Below are 26,303 nucleotides of genomic sequence, written 5' to 3'. Positions count from 1 at the left end.
GTGGTCCCAGCTCTCTGTAGGTCATTCACTAGGTTCCCCCATGTGGTTCTGGGATTTTTGCTCACCGTTCTTGTTATCATTTTAACGCCACGGGATGAGATCTTGCGTGGATCCCCAGATCGAGGGAGATTATCAGTGGTCTCGTATGTCTTCCATTTTTCTAATAATTGCTCCCACAGTTGATTTCTTTACAACAAGCGTTTTACCTATTGCAGATTCAGTCTTCCCAGCCTGGTGCAGGTCTACAATTTTGTCTCTGGTGTCCTTCGACAGCTCTTTGGTCTCGGCCATAGTAGAGTTTGGAGTGTGACTGACTGAGATTGTGGACAGGTGTCTTTTATACCGGTAAGGAGTTAAAACAGGTGCCATTAGTACAGGTAATGAGTGGAGCCTCGTTAGACCTCGTTACAAGAAGTTAGACCTCTTTGACAGCCAGAAATCTTGCTTGTTTGTAGGTGACCAAATACTTATTTCTCACTCTAATTTGGAAATACATTCTTTAAAAATGGTTGACTAAATACTTATTTGCCCCACTGTACATGTACCGTAGCTGAGAGCTATGATATTAGCCTGGCTAATGAAATATTTCAAATAGATCTTGGAGGTTCTTCTTGGAAAAAAATGTGAGGGGAAAAAAAAAAAAAAAAATCTCATTTGTTATGATATGACGCAATTGCGCCGTGGCACGAAATGGTGAGGCTGTCCAACTCCAATGCAGCCCAAGAACAAGGAACAAGGACAAGGAGACAAGGAACAGGAACAAGTTGCTACCAAGATCTTCCACTCGAATGGTGTCTCTGTTAACTCAATGGCTGCCATTGAAGGCACTAGACGTCCAATCTATTTAGACAGAGAGGCGAATGAACATTTTGTTCGTTCGAAACTACAGCATTTAATAAGTCACCTTTTGCTCATTTTAGGGCGTTTACTGGGTCACTTCCTGTTACTGTAACCAAAAATCAACAGGATGTGACTGACAATAAACAGTAAATGACCTGAAATACCCAAATATTAAAGTCATTGATTGCCATTGAGCACGATAGACGTCCAATCCGTTTGAATTAAGAGGGATCTTACTTCAAATGAATTGGACGTGTACTAACAATAAACACAATTCACAGCAGAAGGATGAAAAGAGCTTGCTTTTCTGTTTTCTTTCTTGGAGTTCCTAGAATGATTTCCTGACCCACTTATCGATAATTGTTATTTCGCCATATTGTGAGATCATCCTTATCGTATCGCAAATCATATCATATCGTGAGCTACCCAGAGGTTTCCACCCCTAGTGGTAAATGTATGCATTTCAAGTGACAGAATCAAGACCACATGGAGAACTGAAAAGGATGTCTGAGGAGGGAAAAAACTGTCCTTACAAAACGCACCCATTTGAAGCAATATGGCCACATGAGAACCTTGGCGCTTTTTGTAAAAGAGCCTCCGGCAAATCAATGGCAATCACTCAACTCATAAATGAATGTGAGCTGCGCCGCGATCAGTCGTGTTCACTATCATCCTCTCACCAAGCTCACTTCAGGGCAGAGTGGTTCTAATGCGTTGGGTGACCACTACAAGTCCAAAAAGTTTTAAAAAAGAATGTGTGGCAATGAAGGATAGTAAAACTTCAATGTCTCTACATTAGGAAAGTAGTACTAGTATGATGCATTTTATTTCAAAACACCTTTCTGAAAAAACAAAAAAGCAACATCATGTACAGTGTTTTTCAGACTTTAAATTGCACTTTTTTCATAGTTTGGTTTGGCTTACACTAAAATGCGACTTATAGTGAGGAGCAGAAGTATTTGCACCCCTTGGGAGTTTGCTAGTTCACCCACTTAAAAAATAGGTAGCGGTCTGAAATCTTAATCATAGATGCATTTCCACTCAGAGACATATTCTAAAAAGAAATCCAGAAATCACATTGTATGTTTTTTTTTTAATAATCCATTTGTAATTTTCTGGGGTTCGTAAGTATTTGTACCCCTGAGAATCGGCAATAATAATGACACTCAAAGAGTTGTCAGTCTACCTTTAAAAAAAGTCTACCTTTACTCCATGATTAGCCACTCACCCACCACCCGTTTGAGCTCATTATTGTTACCTGTGCACCCCACATAAATCATAATCCAACTGCTACCATGGACAAGACCAGAGTGCTTTCGAAAGACACCAAAGAAAAAAAATGTTGAGCTCAACGAAGCTGGAAAAGGCTATGGGACAATCGGAAAGCAGCTTGGTGAGAATAAATCAACAGTTGCAGCAATTGTTAGAAAATGGAAAAGGCTAAACATGGTAAATGGTGTTACACTTGTATAGCGCTTTTCCACCTCCTCGTGGGGCATCACTCATGATGAGAAAAGTGAGGGCTCAGCCTAGAACTACACCGCAGGAGCTGGCCAATGACCCGAAGAGAGCTGGATGCACAGTTTCAAAGGCTACTTGTCAGTAGAACACTACTGTGCAATGGTTTAAAATCAAGCATTGCTCAGAAGGTTCCCTGTTGAAGCCAGTACATATGAAGGCCCATCTGAAGTTTACCAGGGACCATCTGAATGATGCAGATGGGGTCATGGGAGAAATTCATGTGGTCAGATGAGACCAAAGTACAACTTTTTGGTGCAAACTTTACTCATGTGTGGAGGAAAAAGAAGGATGAGTACAATCCCAACAACACCATCCCCACTGTGAAGTAAGGGGGTGGAAACCTCATGATTTGGAGCTGCTTTTCGGCAAAGGGGACAAGCTCACCAAGGAGTGGCTGCGTAAAAAGTATATCAAGGTTCTGGAGTTGCCTTGCCAGTCTCCAGACCGCAATCCAATAGAAAATCTTTGGATGGAGCTGAAACTTCGAGTTTCTCAACGACAACGCCGAAACCTGACAGATCCTAAGAAGATTTGTGTGGATATATGGCCCATAATCCCTGTTTCCATATGTGAAAGCCTGGTGAAGAACTACAGAAAGCGTCTGACCTCTGTACTTGCAAACAAAAGGTTTCTACACTAAATATTAGCACTGATTTTCACAAGGCTACAAATACTTACAGTGGGTCAAATAAGTATTTAGTCAACCACTAATTGTGCAAGTTCTCCCACTTGAAAATATTAGATAGGCCTGTAATTGTCAACATTGGTAAAGCTCAACCATGAGAGACAGAATGTGGGGGAAAAAACAGAAAATCACGTTGTTTGATTTTAAAAGAATTTATTTGCAAATCATGGTGGAAAATAAGTATTTGGTCAATCCCAAAAGTTCATCTCAATACTTTGTTATGTACCCTTTGTTGGCAATAACGGCGGACAAATGTTTTCTGTAACTCTTCACAAGCTTTTCCTGGCCATTCCTCCCTGCAGCTGTCATCTAGAGCAGTCATGTTTTGGGGCTGTCGTTGGGCAACACAGACTTTCAACTCCCTCCACAGATTTTCTATGGGGTTGAGATCTGGAGACTGGCTAGGCCACTCCAGGACCTTGAAATGCTTCTTACGAAACCACTCCTTTGTTGCCTTGGCTGTGTGTTTGGGATCATTGTCATGCTGAAAGACCCAGCTACGTCTCATCTTCAACGCCCTTGCTGATGGAAGGATATTTTCACCCAAAATCTCTCGATACATGGCCCCATTCATTCTTTCCTTTACACAGATCAGTCGTCCTGGTCCCTTTGCAGAAAAACAGCTCCAAAGCATGATGTTTCCACCCCCATGCTTCACAGTGGGTATGATGTTCTTCGGATGCAATTCAGTATTCTTTCTCCTCCAAACACAAGAACCTGTGTTTCTACCAAAAAGTTCTATTTTGGTTTCATCTGACCATAACACATTCTCCCAGTCCTCTTCTGGATCATCCAAATGCTCTCTAGCGAACCGCAGACGGGCCTGGACGTGTACTTTCTTCAGCAGGGGGACACGTCTGGCAGTGCAGGATTTGAGTCCCTGGCGGCGCATTGTGTTACTGATAGTAGCCTTTGTTACTGTGGTCCCAGCTCTCTGTAGGTCATTCACTAGGTCCCCCAGTGTGGTTCTGGGAATTTTGCTCACCGTTGTTGTTATCATTTTGACGCCACGGGGTGAGATCTTGCATGGAGCCCAAGATCGAGGGAGATTATCAGTGGTCTTGTATTTCTTCCATTTTCTTATTTTTAAGGCTAGGTTGAAACAAAAGCGGTTGCGCGACATCTGTAAACAGGGGTTTCCAGGGTAAAACGGACAAATTTAAAATAGTTTGGAGGCTTATTGCGCCATGAATCTGCTATGGCAGCATCTAGACATATTGTTCTATCAAACACAACAGTTATTTTGGATTGAAATACAGCAGTTTATTTTAAAGAGGAGTGCAAGAGCAGAAAGTGCTTTTTCAGACTTTTCTGTGTTTTTCACCATGTATAGTCCGAAAAATATAGTAAGAGGAAATGAAAAAGAAATAGCATGGAGCAGAACAGAGGTCAAGCTGTGTAAGATAATTCGAACAGGTGGGTTTTGAGACTAGATTTGAAGAGTGAGAGAAGTTACGTACAGTTGTAGAACAGTAAGACATATCCATCCAACAGTCTTGGATGTGAGACGTACTAAAATTTTGCAGACAGGAAACAGATTTATATCCAAAGTGTTCAAAGTCACGACTCGTGAAACTTTAAAACTGCGGCATCTTTTTTATGGACACCAATAAATGGCTAATATTGTATTTCAATGAGTGTTCTTCCATGGGTTAACGGTTTTATGAAGAAACACAAATCATGGGCTGCACTTTGCTTTTGCAGATGAAATCTTACTTTTGATAATATGTTCCAATGGATGAAAGATTGATGACGCATGTCTTTCTTAATCCTGCTTTATTTATGAGTCATGCAGTTGCTTTGTGGTTGCTGGCAAGAATTTAGTGCAGTGGCTTCAGACTTTGTATTTGAAATCCTTTTTTTAGGTTACAAAATATATAGAATCTAAAGAAATTCAGAGAATTATCTAATTTTTGCGGTCAAAAAAAGAAAAAAAAATTACTTGTATATGACGTAACTATTCCCGCTTGGCCGTTAGGAATACGGCCGACATGAATTTTATTTATTTTTACGGCTTATCACTTGCAGCCAAACTCTACTTGATTTATATGAAGCAGCTGCTCAAAATATTACATAGGATTTCAGTTCTTTACTTTCCAAGAAAGATACAAGTTGGTCTTTCCACAAAAAAATGTACATTCCCTCACTGATTCTGCTCCATCCCACACATGAATAATTTTAAGAATTGTGATGACGATTGAGCCACCTGCGGTTGAACTTTTGTGAATTTAAGCAAGAATGTTGCTTGGTTCGACTTGAATTGGTGTTTACTCATTTCAGTTTATTTACATATTTGAAGAGTATTTTGTATTATACCACGCGACAGAAAATATTGTAGAGTGTTTATGTTAAGCACAGCAGCACCAAGCAATATCTCCGCGGGTGGAAAATAGAAATCTCAAGTGTTAATCAAGACGCTACAAAGGAGACATGAATGCATGTTAAGGAATAAATTAAGTAAGTAAATTATACAGTTCCAGATACATCTATGCAATTATTGTAATTATCTAATCAGGACATGGAGTAGCAGGATATTGTTACTGATAAGAATAATAATTCTGAATCGTCTTGTTATATCCGAGTCTGATCTCATTTAAAAGGAACCAAGGACAGGAAGACTTGTCGTTCTTAAAAGGTAAATGTTAGTATGAGTTATAATGGTTTGATATTCAAAGCCCTCTTACTGTTTTCGTTTTTATAACATTTGAAAAATTGTGCACTATGGGCGGTGACGTGACTGGGCAGCGCTGCCGTATTTCCACAGTGTCACTCGTTAGCTACATAAACATGTTGTCGGTTCTGCCCTTCCAATTTTAACCAGAGCAGAAAAGTGATAATTTAATTAAATGAAGGTCTCCATCGGGATTCGAACCCGCATTTCACGTACGACAGATGAGCACATGAACCACAGGACTAGAGCCCCGGAGAACGCATGATATCCAACTGATAACATGACTGACAAGACTCCAAGAGCCCCTTTGACGCTGAGGTGGCAAAATCCACAACCCTCGTTGCCCGAACAACAGTAACGCCCGGATCCTCCTGTCCAATCCACAGACAGACAATAATCCCAAACACACCCTTCTTCCTGCCCATGGCCCGCCACGTAAGAGCCTTTAAAAGACTGAATGTTTAAGTGTTGTCATTTTTCTCAGGAACCTTTTGTTGACTTCTGATATGGTGACTTTGGAACGAGTTTGCCTCCTCGCCTGAGTGTTTCTGTTTCGCCTTGCTGGTTTGATCGCTGTCGCCTCGAATAAATTGTCAACTTGCTCTCTGTGAGTCTTCTTTAAACCTTTTGAAATGAAGTAAGCACAAAGGGTTATGACTAAGGTGAATGCGCTAAGTTTGCCCTTTGCCGGGGTCTCGCCGGCCCGGGCCGTTGGAGCTGCGCCAGTGCGATCCCGGCGGTCTGGCTAGAAGGTCCGATTCCTTTAATACCTACACCATGTTGAGTCCACGCAAATATAGTAGCCGGAAATCGAGGCATTGGATACTTGGGATATTAGAAAGTGTAGCTTCTGACCTGCCAATGCTAGTTGAGATAGCGTTGGCCTACGAGTATAAAACTACAAAAATGGACGCTTCGGTCTTCTAGGTTTTTTAACACAGGTTAAAATCATCACCTATTTATATGTTCTCGCTTCCACCGTTTATTACTCCCATTCCAATCACTGCATTCATAAAATTTTGACTCACATCCCGCGGGAATCCCGTGACCCAAGAGATTTCCCGAAATAATTCATGCTCTACGTGAAATGCCACAAAATAAACTCATTGCCTGGCATTTGGCTGCCACTGACAGCCATAGACGTCTAATCCGTTTGAAGTGGGAGGGATGGCGGCCTCACACCCTCACAGTTCAAATGGATTGGACGTCTACCAGTAAGAAACTCGTTCCAAATCACAGCAGAAACATGAAAATAGCTTGCGTTTCCGTTTATGCAGTGGGGCAAATAAGTATTTAGTCAACCACTAATTGTTCTCTAAAAGTTCTCCCACTTGAAAATATTAGAGGCCTGTAATTGTTAACATTGGTAAACCTCAACCATGAGAGACAGAATGTGGAGAAAAAAAAAACACCACGGGGTGAGATCTTACATGGAGCCCGAGATCGAGGGAGATTATCAGTGGTCTTGTATGTCTTCCATTTTCTAATAATTGCTCCCTCAGTTGATTTCTTTACACCAAGCGTTTTACCTATTGCAGATTCAGTCTTCCCAGCCTGGTGCAGGTCTACAATTTTGTCTCTGGTGTCCTTCGACAGATCTTTGGTCTTGGCCATAGTGGAGTTTGGAGTGTGACTGACTGAAGTTGTGGACAGGAGTCTTTTATACCGATAATGAGTCAAAACAGGTGCCATTAATAGAGGTAACGAGTAGCGCCTCGTTAGACCTCGTTAGAAGTTAGACCTCTTTGACAGTCAGAAATGTTGCTTGTTTGTAGGTGACCAAATACTTATTTTCCACTCTAATTTGGAAATAAATTCTTTAAAAAGCAATGTGATTTTTTGTTTTTTTTTCACACATTCAGGCCTCTCTAATCTTTTCAAGTAGGAGAACTTGCACAATTGGTGGTTGACTAAATACTTATTTGCCCCATTGTATGTTTACTCATGTATCGATAATTGTTGTATCGGCATATTGTCAGATCGTTATCCTGAGCATACATTTGAACATCAACTTGATATCAATGAGGTTTTAGTGTCTGTATTTTTAGAATAGACATCAAAAAGTGCTGAAAAAATGAAATGCATCTTATTTGTCATGGAGAACAAACTATATATTCACTGTTTGCCTTCTTATGGATTCAACCGATACAATAAATGCATACAGTTTGGTCACATAAGCTCCTGAAAACACAGCGATGTTTTCCCTGCAATCGCATTACATCCATCTAAAGCCTCCGTAAAGAATTCTTTACCTGAACCTGTCAGCTAGTCGTAAGGAAGAGCTCGCCTTGCACGCCGGAGCCATTTTTTTTCGGTCATTTATATTCCGCAAACGTGCAAAAGGTAAAGTTGTTTTGTTTCTGTCTTTAGGTATTAATGCCACTCACACACTTTTCTCCCATGTGGACCGCCGGCACTGTAAAAGATGAGGCCATCAAAGCTTGGGAGCTTATCTACACTTGCGTAATGATTAGAAAATACGGGATTGAATTCCCGTTGGAAATAAAGGAAACATATGGAGAATGCGTGGCTATTGATTTCAAAACAGATAAGAGGAAAAGTACTATATGAGGGAGATCAGATGGGGGATCACGGTGTACGCCTGTTCTTGCGCCTAAAACTGATTAAATGAGAAGGTGGAGGGATTTGCTTACTTGAAAAGCATTCTTTGGAAATGTATGAAAGAGGAATAAAAGGAATTTGTCAAGTGCTTTGTCGCATTTTCTTTTCACAGCGCGGATTTTTGGTACAAAGATTGACGGCGAAGTACGTCTAATCCATTTGAACCGGGAATCCTAGTCAAGGGAATAGTTACCTTTCTCGCACACACCATATTAATGTTTGCATTACTCTAACACATGTAAATCAATTAGGGAATCGTATCATTTTTCATATTTACTGCAGGACTGTTTATAGAGTTGTTCCGATCATGTTTTTTTGCTCCCGATCAGATCCCGATCGTTTTAGTTTGAGTATCTGCCGATCCCGATATTTCCCGATCCGATTTCTTTTTTTTTTTTTTTTTTTGCTCCCCATTCAATTCCAATCATTCCCAATAATTTTTCCCGATCATATACATTTTGGCAATGCATTAAGAAAAAAATGAATAAAACTCGGACGAATATATACATTCAACATACAGTACATAAGTACTGTATTTGCTTATTATGACAATAAATCCTCAAGATGGCATTTACATTATTAACATTCTTTCTGTGAGAGGGATCCACGGATAGAAAGACTTGTAATTCTTAAAGGATAAATGTGACTTTGTATATTGTGACTAAATATTGCCATCTAGTGTATTTGTCGAGCTTTCAGTAAATGATACTGTAGTCATTTAACTTCTGCCCAAATGCATGATGGGAAGTGCAACCATGAGTGTGCGTCGTTGTACCAATTGATATATATTCTCTGCGTTGGGAGACAATAGGGTGTTAAGAAACAGATCAACTACTACCTTTCTTCCCCACATTGCTTCCCACGATATTTCTAATTGTTGAGAGAGCAATTGTAAGGCTTTAGCCAATTAAAAAAAGGCTTCAAAGGCTGCCATAATTCTCTCTACTCATTTTACGTTGCCTTTTAGCTCCATGTATATATAAAACGGTGCCATTATAGATTGAATGCGATAATGCGTGAGTGGGTAGTGCAGCGCATGCGTTAATTGCATTAAATATTTTAATATTATTACCGCCGTTAACGCGATAAATTTGATAGCCCTACTATAAGCCAAAACTAAAGACTCTGGATGAGTGTAAGACATTTTGTCTGTAGTGTTAAATACAATTAGAAAACGATTTAATTAAAAAAAAAAAAAAATATATATATATATATATATATATATATATATATATATATATATATATATATATTTAATTAAAAAGGCATGTCCGATATTTTTTTGCCGATTCCGATACTTTGAAGATGACGTGATCGGAGCCGATCGATCGGGACATCTTTAACTGTTTATATTACTCTAACACACCTAAAACTTGGAATCGCCTTTTAAAATTTGAACGGAGTGTTAGTCCCGGATCCCATCGATGCTTGATGCCCAACCCTAATTCTGATCCTCTGAAAAATGACGCAATTGGCCTGATTTCAGAGTATGCTTATATATATGAAAAGTTGTGTGTGTCTGTGTGTTTGTTCCCTATGGACTCCGAAACTGCTGGGCAGATTTTGACGAAGTTTTACACAGTTGTACTTCATGTGTCTGGGCGTGTTCTTGGATGGGTCGGATCTCTTTAGGCCTCCATTTAGTACGTAAAATTAATTCGAAACTCCAAAAATTTGCATAGAAAATGCGGCCTGCTTGTGGAAGCCACCGCGCCTTTCTTTTGGGAAAAAGACGCATCTCTTGCAATTGCAATGTCGCAGTTGACTTTCAAACTTTAAAAAAAATAAAAATAAATAAATGTGCTGTGATTACAGGTTGTGGCTTAGAGTACTCTACAACAAGACACTTGATTTAACAATTTTCCAGAATTCCAGGGATTCATTTCAGCTGGATATCTATCTGTGTGTTCATGGTTTATGGACGCTGAAACGGTTGGGTGAATTTTGATGAAATATTACACAGTTGTACTTTATGTGTCTGGGAGTGTTCTTAAATGGGTTTGATCTGTAGGCCTCCATTTAGTGCGGAAAATTAGAAAGTGAAAAAAATAACATAGAATGCCAATTTTCAATTTTTCGCCTGAACAACGCCGGCCATACTGCTCGATCAATCCATCCAGCTTACATTTAAAAGAAAAAAATCATGGGAAAGCCCACATTTCGAGGTTTATTATGTGTTGTTTTAACAATCCTTGGCTCCAACAACCCAACATAAGTAGCATGCTGGGGAATACTTCTAGTTATCATTATGTGACAGCGTCTTGAAGAATCACTGGAGGATTCCTGTCAGTGAACTCCATTAAATGACGTTGTGACCACTTTGCAATGCTGGTTATAGTCCAATAGCATGTATATATGCCTATACATATATTCAATCATGTTTCATCACTGGAGAATTCAGTGAACTGTGTTTATTTACAATACTTCAAGACGCTTAGCATCCCCTATCAAATGAAAAGGTAACTGTTGTCACTCGGCATTTGCCAGTATGAGATTCTGACAGTATGATAACCTGAAGCCAAAATATCACGGTATCATGGTATTGTAATTACAGCTCTGAAATGTGTTACTTTTAGATATGTGTTTAAAAAAAAACAAAAACTTTTTACCGTTGAACAGGAGCCTAAACCCACAGCATCAGCTCAACATTATTAACATCAGAACAAAAATTGTTTTCCATAAAAAGCATGTGTGTATGCCTCGTATCATGTTTACACTATACACACACCCTGTCTCAACAGACAGTTGCCAAAGAGAAAAAAAACACCACGTTTTACCACTGCTAGACACACGAAACACGCTGGAGTTAACTCTCGTAACTGGTGGGAAACGTTCATGACAGTGTTTACCAACCTTTAATTTTCTACAAATTCGAAATCATATTGGAGGTATTGCCTCCTCGGCAGCCACCCTCCACAAACATGTTTTACATTTCTGTCGGCCTTCCTCCTCTAAGCCGTTGGCGTCTAACTTTTCTGTAGCCGAAGTATTCCCACATCCGCAATTTCGTTTTCTTCGATGGTGGAAAAAGTTCAGGAGTTTCACCTCCTCCAGCCATCGTGTAGCACAACTGACACACATGCATTTTTGGGACATAAAAAAATAGCTAATACCTTCGGGACGGTATGACAGAAGATTTTTGCGGTTTTGCAACTGTGACGTTTTCATACCCCATTATACCTTGAAAGCAGTAATCCGCACATGTCTAGTGGTCACTAGCGTGATGTTCAGAAATTGGGCTATTGCATTTCCCTACCCCACTTTGGAACTCGCAGATTATATTCTAGAGCGGCAAATATATGGATTTTTACAGGCTAATGTACTGTATGACTTTTGGTGTAAATATCCAATAATAAAATGTGCATACCTGTGGCTTATATATGCATAAATTAGGGCTGGCAAACGATTAGAATTTTTAATCGAGTTAATTACAGCTTAAAAATTAATTAATCGTAATTAATCGCCATATTTTTCTGTAAATTATTGTTGGAATGGAAAGATAAGACACAAGACGGATATATACATTCAACATACGGTACATAAGTACTGTATTTGTTTATTATAACAATAAATCAACAAGATGGCATTAACATTATTAACATTCTGTTAAAGCGATCCATGGATAGACTTGTAGTTCTTAAAAGATAAATGTTAGTACAAGTTATAGAAATTTTATATTTAAACCCCTCTTAATGTTTTCGTTTTAATAAAATGTGTCAAATTTTCCAATCAAAAAATAAACTAGTAGCTCACCATTGTTGATGTAAATAATTACACAATGCTCATGTGGTGCTGAAACCCATAAAATCAGTCGCAACCAAGCGCCAGTAGAGGGCGACAAAACACCGAAAAACACAGGTAACAAGTGGACATTACAATGTGCTGTCATTTTAATCTGTTTGAGCGGGGCATGTGGGTTAAATGCGTCAAATATTTTAACGTGATTAATTTTTAAAATTAATTACCGCCCGTTAACGCGATAATTTTGACAGCCCTAGCATAAATACAGTTTTACGTTACAAATTGTGCCAGGTGCGGCTTATACGTGTACAAACACAGTTTTATGTTCAAAATATGGCGAGTGCGGCTTAAAGTCAGGTCTGCCTTATACTACGAAAATTCGGGTACTCTGTAATAGTGCTGCAATGATTAATCGATTAACTCGAGGAATTCGATTGGGGAAAAAAGCTTCGAATTAAATTTTGCTGCTTCGAGTATTCATTTGAGTGACATTGTAATGGTTTGCTTTGAAAGTGTTCAAATTTAGTTTTATTCATTTGGGTGGATTCACTTCCCTCTAGTGGTAAAAGTGAATATGACATAACTCATTTAACATGGCTAATTCCAGCTGCTCCCTGCTAAGACCAACATAAGGTAAGTTTGTGTTTAAGCTAATATGTTTCTTTATGCATTTGTAATTTAGTTTATAGGTATATTTAGCCGCTTCTTGTCAGAATATGTGTTTGAAAAATTTGTTTAGAGCATTGCAATAAATAAAAAAAAAAAGTTAGCATTTTATAGCATTTCAGCTAGCTGACTTTTGCTATGCAAGACAGCTAATTGTTCTTTTGTTGTACTTAGATCCTCGTTTATTAATAATGTTTGCGGCTAAGCTCAAGTATTTTTATTTCTTAATAAAAATTGCTATTCTGGGTATTTTTATGAAACACTTTGTATTCAAATTTCAGCAAGCCTTTTGTTTTAAATCTTCTAAAATGTACTCTGCAACGCATTAAATATTCCTATTCTGTTTACTCGATTATTCCAACTAACTAGTTGATAGATTAATCGACTACTAAAATATACTGTATATTCCGTCATGCTTCTGAATTCCTATTCCCCACGTTTGTTCTTTGTCCATCTCTTTAAACCTGTTTTTTGCAGCTGCATTATGAATAAAAAATAAAAGAGGGAGTATTTCAAACTCAACAAACAATTCCAGCATTAAATGCATTCATGTCTATCATTCTGCGTGTCCACTCAGCTAAACAAACAAATGAATAGAAGTAATTGTATTCAGTTTTAAAATAAGACCTTTTAGCAGAGGGTACTAAATCTGATCTCTTCGGTGAAGTGTATCAATGTATCATGATTGACTGCTTATTCCTCTCCAGCCCATTCCACGGAGATTCATGGTCAACGCAAGTGGACTGGCCGCAAGGCAATTACTGTCAAGTGGATCTTTTTGCACCTCTTTGTCACGCAATTACTGGAAAATTTACTTCTCATTAGACGCTGTTAAATAGAAGGCCTTCATTGATTTTGTTTTGACAACCGCTGGGCCCTTGGAGCCATCTAGGCTGACAAATATTAAGTTAAGAAAATGACCTGTTTGACAGTTCTACATTAATATCCCAAAACACGCAAAATCCTGATGTTTATTTACGCTGGCATTCATACTCCTACCTTTAATTCAAGTTAATGTTAAAAAAAATAATAATAAAAACTATCTATGGTGCATGAAAGCCTTTCATTGGTGGTAAGTTGCTGTGCAACATATGAAAACATATGGATGACTAACCCTGACACTGATCCTTCCAGCTGTCTTGTGATGAATTCAATGAAAAAAAAAAGTATGTATTTTACTTATTTAAATTACAGGGCGTTTATGCATAGCAATATGTTCTTCCCAAGGGAGCCCTGATGAGTCACCAGTGGAAATTTCGGGAACTTTGAAAAAAATGGCTCCAACTAGAACATGACCTACAGCTGAACCTTTCACAGAGGACGCTTCGTGCACTCCACTTATACTCCCCTAAAAGTGTTGATACCTGGAGATTCTGACAAATGCAGTCGCTCCACGGGGATTAATAATGATCTATAACCTATGGTAAAAAAAAAAAAAAAGAAAATCAAGCAAAAAGAACACAACAAAAACACAGAACGTGCAGAGAATTAGAATGTTTCAGTGCCATTGACACTGCTCGCCTGAATTGTACGTCTATCGCCGTCAATGGAGACAATGAGAAACCTTTTACAGTCCCTGACAAAAGTCTTGTCACTTATCCATTTTGTAGAAACAATTGCTAATAACCTGACTTTTAATTGATTTCAGAAATGGCTCATATGAAAGCTAAGACCCTCCCAAATGATGTTGAATGTACAAAAATATATTTGTTTCACTGGAAAAAGATTTATCATTTAATGAAGACATAAAGGTCAAATTTTGATAGTGTGAAAATTGAACAAAAAATGTACTTCAAATGCAAAAATATGTTACATAACAAAAGGGAATTAAGTAGTGGTGCTGTGAGAACATCATTGAACATGTCTGGGGGTAGGATGAAAGAGGAAGCATGGAAGACGAAACCCAAGAATATTGCTGAACTCTGGGAGGCATGCAAGACTGCTTTCTTTGATGTTCCTGATGACTTTGTCAATAAATTGTATGAATCCTAGCCGAACCGCATGAATGCAGTCCTTCAAGCCCATGGAAATCATACAAAATATTAAATTTGGATCTCATTGCACCATTACTTAATTCGCTTATGTTACGTAACATTTTTTTGTATTTGAAGTACATTTTTTGTTCAATTTTTACACTACTTTCCGTGGGCGACAAAACTTTAGTCTTGCCAAAATTTCATTCAATTACATTCAACATCATTTGGGAGGGTCTTAGCTTTCATATGAGCCATTTCTGAAACCAATTGAATAATTACAAGTCAGGTTATTAGAAATTGTTTCTACAAAACTGATAAGCGACAAGACTTTGTCGGGGACTGTAGATTGATTTCCAGGTGTTGATTTGACAAAAGTAAATCTATTTCCATCTTTGGTCTGAAGTTAGAAATAAAATTGGAAGGTAAAAAAAACATTTAATTGCATCTTCTATTGGTAGATTCATTCAGATTATTTGCAGAAGATGTGAGTAATGTAGTCATTGGCAATGGATAAAATCATAAAATTTTCAGTCTCTTCTATGTTTTGTTTACAGTAGTAACTCATCTTCAGTTTACTTTTACACAACGGTCTGTCCAGACTTTAAAAAAAAAAAAAAAAAAAAATTCATCACACATAATTCAAATTTAAGTGATCTCTCTTCATAGTGCCTTGATAAGAAAAATGGTCCTCCTGACAGAATGGAGCGAAAGAAACTGTGCATCTGAGCAGTTGTTCATTGAAAATCCAAGTATATGAGAACTCTAAATGTTGCCTACAGCAAAAGGCTCTCAACAGCTGTCACAGCGGAACTTTCAGACAGGGACAATGTGGGAGCAGATGGGTCTCGGCCATGAACTTGATTAATCCGCGTCATCAAATCTGCCCAAAAACATCTTTGATGAAACCGTTAGTCTCCGTAGTACGTCTGATCCCGCCCAAAACACATGCAAGTGCCAAAAAGGACCACACTTATACTCAAATGAGCAGGAGGGCTGAAAACGAAAAGGAGTATTTGGTATGGGCAACATGACTTTTGGCATATGGCATTTGTTTTGGTATTTGGCAAAATGGCTTTTGACATATGGCATTTTTTGTATATGGCCGCATGGATTTTGGTATACGGCATTTTATTTGGTATATGGCAAAATAGCTTTTGGCATATGGCATTTTTTTTCGCATATGGCATTTTTTTGGTATATGGCAAAATGGCTTTTGACATATGGAGTTTTTTTTTTTTGCATATGGCATTTTTTTGCATGCCATGCACATCCATGTAATTGACAGCTATGCACGTCCAAATTTCCCATTCAAAGACAAAAACGTGGTTGTGATTTTTGACCATACACTTAGCATTACAGCACATTGACATTGATCTGGCACCCAAGTAATGTCATGCCATTGACAGCCATGCACGTCCAAATTTCCCATTCATTTTTAAAAGGCAAAAAAACGTGTGGTTGTGATTTTTGACCATGCACTTAGAATTACAGCACAATGACATTGATCTGGCACCCAAGTAATGTCATGCCATTGACAGCCATGCACGTCCAAATTTCCCATTCATTTTCAGGGGCAAAAAAACGTGTGGATGTGATTTTTGACCATACACATTATTACAGCGCATTGACATTCAACTGGCACCCAAGAAAGGCCATGCCATTGACAGCCATGCACGTCCAAATTTCCCATTCATTTTCAACGGCAAAAAAACACGTGTGATTGTGATTTTTCACCATACACTTGTCATTACAGCGCGTTAACGTTCAACTGGCACCCAAAAAGGCCATGCCATTGACAGCCATGCACGTCCAGATTTCCCATTCATTTTCAACGGCAAAAAAAAACAAAAAAAAAAACATGCTGTTGTGATTTTTGACCATACACTTACCATTACAGCACATTGACATTCAGTTGGCACCCACTTGGCCTTACCTGGGTACCATATGGGTCAGTTCCTGTTGATTTTGGGTTACAGAACAGAATGTGACCCAGGAATCTCCCCATGTAAATAGGCAGTGAAACAAACTCAACAGGAAGTGACCTTGTAAATGCCCTGCGAATCCGAAAGACCATTCACTCGCCCCTCCCACTGGTACCCAAGTAAGGCTTGCCATATGAATGACAATGCGCCGTAATGGTAAGTGTATGGTCAAAAATCATAACCACACATGTTTTTCTGCCATTCAAAATAAATATGAAATACTGACGTGCATGGCCGTCAACGGCATGGACACGTATGGCTTGCAAAAAATGGCATATACAAAAACAAAACAAAAAAACTACCATACGTCAAAAGCTGTGCCATATACCAAATCCATATGGCCATATACAAAAAAATGCCATATGCCAAAAGCCATTTTGCTATATACCAAATACCACATTTTGTTCTCACTTTCTCTCCAAATGAGATACACAGGACAAAAGAAACACAGCACTAAAGGGTGAATGATGTTTTTACAATTTTTTTCTCCCTTTGCGGATCTTCCAATTTAAGATGAGGCCACTCCGTACCTTAGCAGAAATGAGATGGAACCTCAGCACCACTCATGTGGGACTCGGAGTCATTACCAACGCGCTGGCTTACGGATCAAACCGCCGCAACGTCAAATAAGGGGAGCACAACCGCAAGGATTTGACAGCTCGATTGAAATGCAGTGTATAATTAACTTTATAATCTGCTTGCAAATGAGGTCCACCTTAGCCAATCTCTGGAGCATGCCGTAGGTGCATTTGCATTTCGCAAGACGCGCTTGCGCACTTTATACATACTTTACATATACAACTTATACAATAATAAGGAGGATTTGTCCTCCAGATACAAAATTGAAATAGCAATAAACATGTTTTTTATTTTTATAGAGAACCTGCATAATAGACCAATGTTTATTCACATTCAAAAATGTTCAAGACAAATTTTTTAAAATTACTTATTCACAGGTCTTGGCCATTAAGTGCACAGGAAAAAAATGTTTACTGCATGTCAAGCAAGCTCACAAGCATTCAAAGAAATCAATTACTGCTTTTTTTCTCAACTGCATGTCAAGCAAGCTCACAAGCATTCAAAGAAATCAATTACTGCTTTTTTTCTCAACACTGATGTTATTCACAGACAATAGAGGGTTACTTGTATGCTTATTCGTTTTTATATTATGAAATAAACATGCTCCTGATTATGATTTAATGCTTACGAGTTTAAGCCTTGAATGCCTATTGATTCAAATGTTTAGAATATTTGTCATATGCAGTAAATATACAAGTAGATGTTATATTATTCTACTGATATGTCAAACAGGGGTGAGAACCTCTAGCAACCTCACGATAAGATTTGCGATACAAGGCTCACGGTAACAATTATCTTACAATATGGCGATATAACAATTATCGATACATTGGTCAGGAAACAATTCTGCAATATTTTACTATAAAAGTAATAAACAGAAAATCAAGCTGTTTTCATCCTTCTGCCGTGAATTGAATTGAGTTTATCACTAGTACACGCCCAATTCCTTTGAACTGGGAGGGTGGCAGCGAATGAATGAATTAGGCCTGAACGATATTAGAAAAAAACTATTGTTGCGATTTTTTGGGGGTTTGCGATATATTGCGATATTATATTGCGATATTTTTTAAAAAATTATATATGTTTTTTTAAAAGAAATTTTCACTTGATGACTTGAATAGCTGTTTGGAAAGACTTTGGATGACTCACCATCACCACAGTGTACGGTGATCCCTTGTTTTTTGCGGTTAATGGGGACCAGAACCCACCGCAATAAGTGAAAAACCGCGAAGTAGATGATTTTAAAGCACATCATATGTCAAATTTATGATCAGTTTTAAACATAACTGTCCAACCAAATCATTTTTGAACAAGAATAAAGTACTGTAGTAGATAAATGCTTGACTTTATTAAATGCTTCTGTTTATCTACCTTAGCTGTGACTGTTAGAGTGACATATAGAAATTTCAAACTCCTCATAATCACTTCTGGCATTTATATGTATCCAACATCTCCATACACACATATTCATTCCAGCTCGGCTTCCTTGCAGAAACTGTTTAACAAGTTAAACGATGACTGACAGATGCCCGTGTGAAGTCTGTTTCTTTGGCCAGATCAAAGCCATTGTTAACTTTAATAAGCAAGTGCCGCAGTGACTGAGAGGAACAAAGGGCTGGGAGAAGGAGGGTGTGAGCCTGTGCACAGAGTAGAAAGCAAGGCGTATATGGATTTAAAAAATAAATAAATAAAAAATAAAATTAAAAAAAACCTATCACACGTGCTTGCGATGGGACTATCGCGCACGTGCACATCGTGATGGCGATGTTTAAACGATATATCGTTCAGGCTTTGAACAAATGTTTGTTGACAAATGTTCATGCGCTGTCATCCCTCAAATGGATTGGACGTCTATGGCGGTGAATGGCAACCCATGAGTTTAGTTTTGGGGCATTTCAGGCCACTTCCTGTTGATTTTGGGGTGTTTATAGGTCACTTCCTGTTGATTTTGGGTTACCGAACCAGAAGTGACCCGGGAATCTCCCCGAAAAATTAGGTAGTGACAGCCAATGTAGTGAAACCCAACAGGAAGTGACCTGTGAATGCCCTTAAAATAAACAGAAAGTGACAAAGTAGCCACCGAACATCGGAAAGACCATTCATTTGCCCCTCCCACTCTAAATGGATTGGGTGTCTGGGGCCGTCAATGGCAGCCATTGAGTTAACAGAAATAATAAGCCTAATAATGAAGGCAACACATGCTTGTATGTAATTTATCTGTATTAGCTATATCAGCGTACTATCAGAATGACTAAGTTGGCTAAAAATACATATTGAGCCGTCATGATTTAATGTTTATTTTTCCTGCAGTGCGTCAAACGCACCACGTGGCTACTCTGTTGTATGATGCCACCTCAAGTTTTTTATTACAATATTAATGAATTGTTTGATTGTTTTTATAAAATTATAGAAATGCAATAAAGAAATCAGATTATTGTTGTCGTTTTTATTTTGAGGTTTCGAAAAACAACAAAATGGAACGTGCATAACATGCCCCTTTTTTGGGCATGTCTTTGATTTTCTTTATTATCTCGGTTTCGTTTTTGAAGTCTGCAAATATGTGTTCTGATATGTTGATGAATATCTCCTTCGTGTACTCACCATCTGTGAATGGTTCTCCACACTTTATTATCTCTCGGGTTGCAACAAAACACGCAGCAGTAGTGGAGTTTGGAGATGCAATCCACTTATTAAATCTATTTTTGCGCTAATTTAAGTTCTTCAGAACTAATGGAATCACACTTTTTCTCTCAATCCCAACAGGGTACTCACTGGCAGTTTGTTTACCACAGCCACCTGCCTGGCTTTCTGCCCTGCTGATACAAACGTGTGTCGCAGGTTATGACGCAAATCTTCGCTGAGAGAAATGTTGAAATTTAATATTTATTCTACACATTTTTACAGCATTGGAAACTTTAGAATGTTTGTGTCATTTTTGTCCTCCTACAGAAACCATATCAAAACAAAAAATATATTTCCCTCAACCATATTTTTCAATTTTCAAACATTTTTGAAAATGCTCCAGGAAGCCACTAGGGTAGCGCTAAAGAGCCGCATGCGGCTCTCAAAACACAGGTTGCCAACCCCCGTTCCAGTGGAAGATTTTGGTGGTAATTTGTCTGTTCCTGTTATTTATAAACTGACACCATTGTATAACGATGCATCGATTCTTGGCAGGAGCATATCGACAACCTTTTTGGAGAAAAAATATTATATCACCATTTCGATATTTTGTCACACTCCTAATGTTGACTAAGACATTAAAAAAAAAAAAAAAAAAAAAAAAAAAGTGATCATTCATAATGTTATGTTAAGGTGCCTTCTTTAGTCTTTGTTTCAATATGAACGTTTTGGTGTCTAAAATATCGCAGTAAAGATTTTCATCATCTAAGATGACATCTTGAATATCTGGCATGTTCACATTACTGCGTGTTTTTCTCCTTTATTTTTATTTATTCTGCAAATTTTACATATTTTTTTAAACAGTTTCCTCCTCAGGGCATCCTTGAAGCTGTGAACACTGCAGCAAAGTCATAAGCATTGCTATCACAGCAAAATGTCATTGTGCCGCACTGTTAAATCTGTTTTTTCGGGCAAGATAGTCCACATTCTGTAATTCAATATAGATGTAGGGAATTTGGGTCAGAGCGAATAATCTTCAGGTGTATTTTTGTATTAACCCATGCTTATCTTGTAAAACTGTGTCCAACGCACCAATTTCCATTTGCAACGGAGTAAATAAAAATACATATTGTTTTTTTTTTTTAAGATGCAGCCAGAATGAAAATTGGTTATGGAGACCAACAAAGAATAGATATATGGATTTGGGATACATACCGTAATATTCGTACTATAAGGCGCCACCCACGAAATTTGATACGAAAACGGCATTTGTTCATAGATGAGCTGCACTGGACTACAAGCAGCAGCTGTCCTCACTGTATTATGGGATATTTACACCGATATTAACCGGTAAGACTTTATTTGACAGCGGCATCATAAGACCAAATCAACCACCATGAAGCTTTAAACCAATTGGCTGCAAAGCTTCATTGCTTCCAGAAGCTTCAGACAATCAACATCTTGCTGTCAACACTGTTGTCGTCCAACATGTCTCCTAGTATGCACTGCAGTGCTACAGATGTAAATACCAATCGAAATTCATGTTCTGTGCTACTTATTTCTTCAGTTACTGTTCTAGTTTTTTCATTAATTGGTAGTTTTGGAATTTGGTAGTACTTTATTTGACAGTGGCGCCATAAGACTTATAAGACTATCATAATTATGACATGACACTGCCACGAGCATTAATGAAAGCTTATGACAAACATTTTGTGTCATCCGGCAAATTATCTCAGTAATGGTAAATTAAGGTTAAGTAATACTTATGAGGTATGTTCACGTGAAATATTACCATACTTAAGGTTAGGTTATAATATATAATATATATAATACATTACTTAACATTAATTCACATATACATTAGCGCATTAATAAATTAATGTATACTGGTACTAGGAAGTGATTATGTTATTTTAAAATGAGAAACATTGCTCTGTCACATATAAAAACAACACCGCCCCACACACACTCATTACAGCACGCGCACTTTCTTCTCTCCCTGCCCGCCCATGCGCACACACGGCTTTCGGCTCCCAGGCAGCACTTGCCACAACAGATTTCTGTACTATTATCGTGTTACTGCTGTACTTAATCGTGGTTTTACACGTTCTGCATATGAAATACACGTTAGCGAATTAGCTAATTAGCTTAACGTTCAGCGCTAACTATTAACATCTCAAAAACAACAACAATAAAGGCTAAACAGTACAAGAGGGTTCGTGTACTCACCTCTTACAGACGCACACAGGTCTTAGCAACACACTCAGGACATTTTTCAATTAAAATGCCTTAAAACTACTGCTGGACATCTGAATGACATGGAGCAAAGAACTATCTCTCTTCCACTCTCGCTCTAAAAAATAACCGCCGGGTCGCGCTTCTCTCCTGCCTGTCTCATACACAAATTTATTTTCCAGTCTTTTAAAAAGGAGTAACTCTGTCTCCCAGTAACTGGAAGCATCCATCATAACGTTGTGCATGCGTCTGTTAACGGTGATCCGGGCGGCAGACGTGTCTTGATTTTCGTTCCGCTACGAGCGGCTGTCATAGAGTTATGAGTGAAAATCATCATTTTTGAACCTTTAAAAATTATAATCGAATCGTCACGTGTCGAATCGCGATGCATCTAATCATCGATTTTTTTGGAACTCCTCTAATTAGCTGCCATTGACGATGATAGACGTCCAATCCATCCCTGCACATCAAAATGGATTGGAATTCTATCGTCGTCAATGTAAATGAGCTCATATTTGTAATTTAATTTCTTTGTGTGGATTTGAGTCAAATCTCTTACAAAAGCATTTAATAATATTATTCTGTAGCTAGATTAATTGCGATTAATTGAGATTTACTACAGAAGCAGTCACCAAATTGTATCTTTATCCAATTCTTACTGTGGATTTGATGACCCAAGTAAATCTATAACAAAGTTTGGTCTGAAGTTAAAAACACGTCCTATTTCTCTAAATCTTAATTGAGATTAATTGCAGAAGCAGACAATAAATAGATTTTTCTAATTTCTTCTAATCATTTTCTGCCAGCTTCTGAAATGAGTTAATCTTTGTAATCTAGTTTCCTTGTGTGTATTTGATTAAGGTAAATCTGTTTTTTATCAAATAAAAAAAAAAAACATGAGATTAATCTATTGCTAGATTTAACTCAGGATTAAATGATCATTCACTGCTATCCCTCCCAGTCAAAATGACGTCCACATAATTTATATACAGACTCCTTTCACAACTAAGACAAAGTATTAGAGACACAATCAAAATGTCATTAGAAGTTTCTATTTCAAAACTTTCGTGGCAATGCAGATTAAAACCTGCAATACAGTGAAAAAAAAAATGACACGAGGGTCATGACGAATCAGACGAGCCGGGCAGCGTGGGGGAAAAAAGCTCCGGTATCAGGAGGGTATGGCCAGCATCAGACTAATTGTCATCATTGAAGGCCCTAATGGAACAACACGTCCAAATCCAGCCTGCTCTGGTCACTTAGAGAAAGGGAGCTACGCGTGTGTGAGTGACCACCGACCACATAATAATGACCCGTAATGTATTTGGTGGCAACATAGGCTACCGGCTTTCTCGGCAATAAGGCCAGGCATATGGCCGCCACGGGACGCGAGAGTAGCGGGGAACGAGCATAAAAAGGAGAGAAATAGACGAGAGAGCATGTTTGTGTCAGAAAATGAGGTAATGAGCAATTGCGAAACGGAAAGAGGAGATGCTGTGTTAAAATCCTACCATGTCAATGAGGCTCTCCTGGATCCGGTTCAGTGTGGTTCGCAGTCTACTGCTGATAAGGCCCAGACCTGATGATTCATACTGCGGAATATAGATTCACACAATGTTAGTGTCAGCAACAGCTTTCTGTAGGAGAGCACGCACTTCAGAAAAGTGTGAAGGCATGCTACACGCGTACACATCTCATGTAGGACGGCGACAGGAGCATCTTTACTCGGGGCTTCAAGCTGAATCCATGTCAACGGGGGGGGGGGGGGGGGGGGGGGGGGGGGGGGGGTACATTCACACTAACTACTGTGCATGACAGAGGTGGAAAGAGGAGGAAAGAACTGGAGAAAAAAAAAAAGCCAACTACTTCTGAAGTTATTTTCAGATGCACTTGGTGTTACTTGAGGGATCACGCACATACATACTGACTACACTGTAAAGAAAAAAAAGAAATATACGTGAAAGTACTGGCAATTTCAGTTGCCAAAATGCTACCGTTAAAAACGAAATGGGAAAACTGTAAAAGTGTTCAAAAGTCGAGTTGTCCGACATTGAATAAAAGTATTTTAAAATGTATCGTATAATATTGATATCTGCATTTCAATTTTTATGCCAATGTGCATGTAACCTTAACAGTGAATGTAGAGGCAATGTAAAGGCAAGTCACTGCTTACATTTTAGTCATGCCTATCAACCTTAACTCATTTTCTCCCAAAAATGTATAAATACGTTCTACTTTTAATTGTTTCAGTGTCCCAAAGACGTATTTATACGTGTTTTACATTTTTTTTTTTTTTTTTTTTACAAGAGACATCTCTGGGTTCTGATTCAATTTAGCTCCAAAGCACAATACTGAAAATCCATTTTAAAGCAATAAAACTTGCCACTGGAGGTCAGTAGCGCATTTGGTAAGACCCACAACCCAATTCAACGGCAACGACCGGCCGGGCAGCACGGCCGAAGGATGCCAGGCGGCGGACCACCGAGCAGAACAACCGAGAGGACGCCCAGGATGCCAGGCACTGGATGACCGAGCAGAACGACTGGGACCACCAGTGCAGCGGACGATGTCGATGAGTCCGTGCTGCTCGCCGAGCAGACCCCGCAGAGACTCAAAAAAATCAATTTTTATGAGACAGGCGGCGATGAGGGAGAAGTTTACCCGACTGTCGAGGCAACAACATCATCCCTCAGTTAGTTATGTGTAAATAAATTGCTACTTGGCTATGAAAAGCTCTATTTGTCTTGTTGTTTATGTTATTTTATTAAAAGTAAAACATTATTCAGATGTTTGGGATGTAACTAAAGCAAAAAATAGTTGTGTTAAAGTCAATGTTTGAAATGTATGCTTTCACAAAAAGCTCAATTTCTGTTTTTTCATCAGAAATTGCAAAATTGCTCAAACTAAGCGATTTTCTAATGCTGATTTCTAAAGAATGGATAAAGATATGAACTAACTTATTTTTTCCTGCTGAAAGAAGAGAGTCTAATCTTCTTTTGGTGGGTTCCGTCTTTATATAGCAATAGAACAGAATTTTCTGTGGGCCTTGCAAAATCAGTCAAAATCCAGTAAAACGAGAGAAGGGCCGTGCTCCGGTGAAAATGGCTGGGAGTGAATGAGTTAAAGTGCCTATGACAGCAAAAAGCATGTTTATTTCATATTTCATGCGGTATTTTATGCTCCTGAATGAAATGGACCGCTTGGTTGTCTGTGAAAGCGATTGTTTTATTTATCCCTTTTTTTTTAATCCCGCGCCATGAAAATGAGTGACTTGCGGCTCCAGTCTTGGCTTGAGGAAGAATGCGAATGCACCTGGGTCAGCACCTCATAACACAGCCATTGCTTTATAACATGCAGATGAACTGCAGATTCAGCTGATTTTGCGGCCTAATTTGTTTATTTTTCGTATCACGGCAGCCCAATGTGCTGCAGGCTTTTGTTGCTGCACCAAAGAGAGTGGTGTGAGCCTTTTTGTTCACCGCGATGGGCATAACAAGTCCGACAATCTAGACACCATTGGACGGATGACTAAGTGAGTAAGCTTCGTGTTTTATATTATGTCAAATACTGGGATCATGGCAAACGTTTTAATAAAAATGTGGCTTGCATTTTGTGGGTGATAATACTACTCCTGTTTTGTTTACATTTTCGGCGTTTCTCCTTCTATCCCCAGCGACGAGCACTGCCTGCCCGCCACCGTGGTCTGGCAGATCGGTGAAGACAATCAACCATGCCGCCTTGTGTGACGTGTTGGGGTACTTTTGTGTGGTTTGTCATTTTCGGCGTTTCCCCTTCTCTCCCCGCAACGAGCACTGTCTGCCGGCCGCAAAAAAAACTAACAGTGTCGGCTAGCTGTCACACCTCCTCCTTTGTTTACGCTCTTTCTTCAGTCTCCATAGCCAGGGGCTGGGAAATGATAAAAACCTGACTAACTCCGGTGGCATAAAATACCGTTCGGGAGGTGCAAGAGGTCGATAGGTTTTGACTATTATGCTTTGATTTTGCCCTGTCGTAATGAATAAATGCGTTTTTAATATTTAATATTCCATTACCCACAAGGCTGGTATTTGTCATGACCGTACCATTTATTTAGCAATTGGGGAAAAATACTTAGATAAAAAGAATATCGTACAAAATAATTGGAGTACTGAGATTAAAACAAT

The 26,303-nt window shown here is 38.7% G+C and overlaps 1 protein-coding gene across 3 annotated transcripts in view; it reads right to left on the bottom strand.

Moving 5' to 3' along the window:
• Positions 1-26,303, bottom strand: part of vps50 (VPS50 EARP/GARPII complex subunit) — a 149,702-nt gene that overhangs the window by 19,110 nt on the left and 104,289 nt on the right. For all 3 annotated transcript variants that reach the window (XM_057827781.1, XM_057827780.1, XM_057827782.1), the window contains one exon: positions 23,652-23,732. In XM_057827781.1, coding sequence (XP_057683764.1) covers positions 23,652-23,732 — 81 coding nt within the window. The remainder of the gene's footprint in view (positions 1-23,651; positions 23,733-26,303) is intronic.

This window comes from Corythoichthys intestinalis, chromosome 22, assembly GCF_030265065.1.
Source record: "Corythoichthys intestinalis isolate RoL2023-P3 chromosome 22, ASM3026506v1, whole genome shotgun sequence".
Taxonomy (NCBI): domain Eukaryota; kingdom Metazoa; phylum Chordata; class Actinopteri; order Syngnathiformes; family Syngnathidae; genus Corythoichthys; species Corythoichthys intestinalis.
Note: the sequence above shows the minus strand (reverse complement) of the source record. Positions and strands in the feature narration are given on the sequence as shown.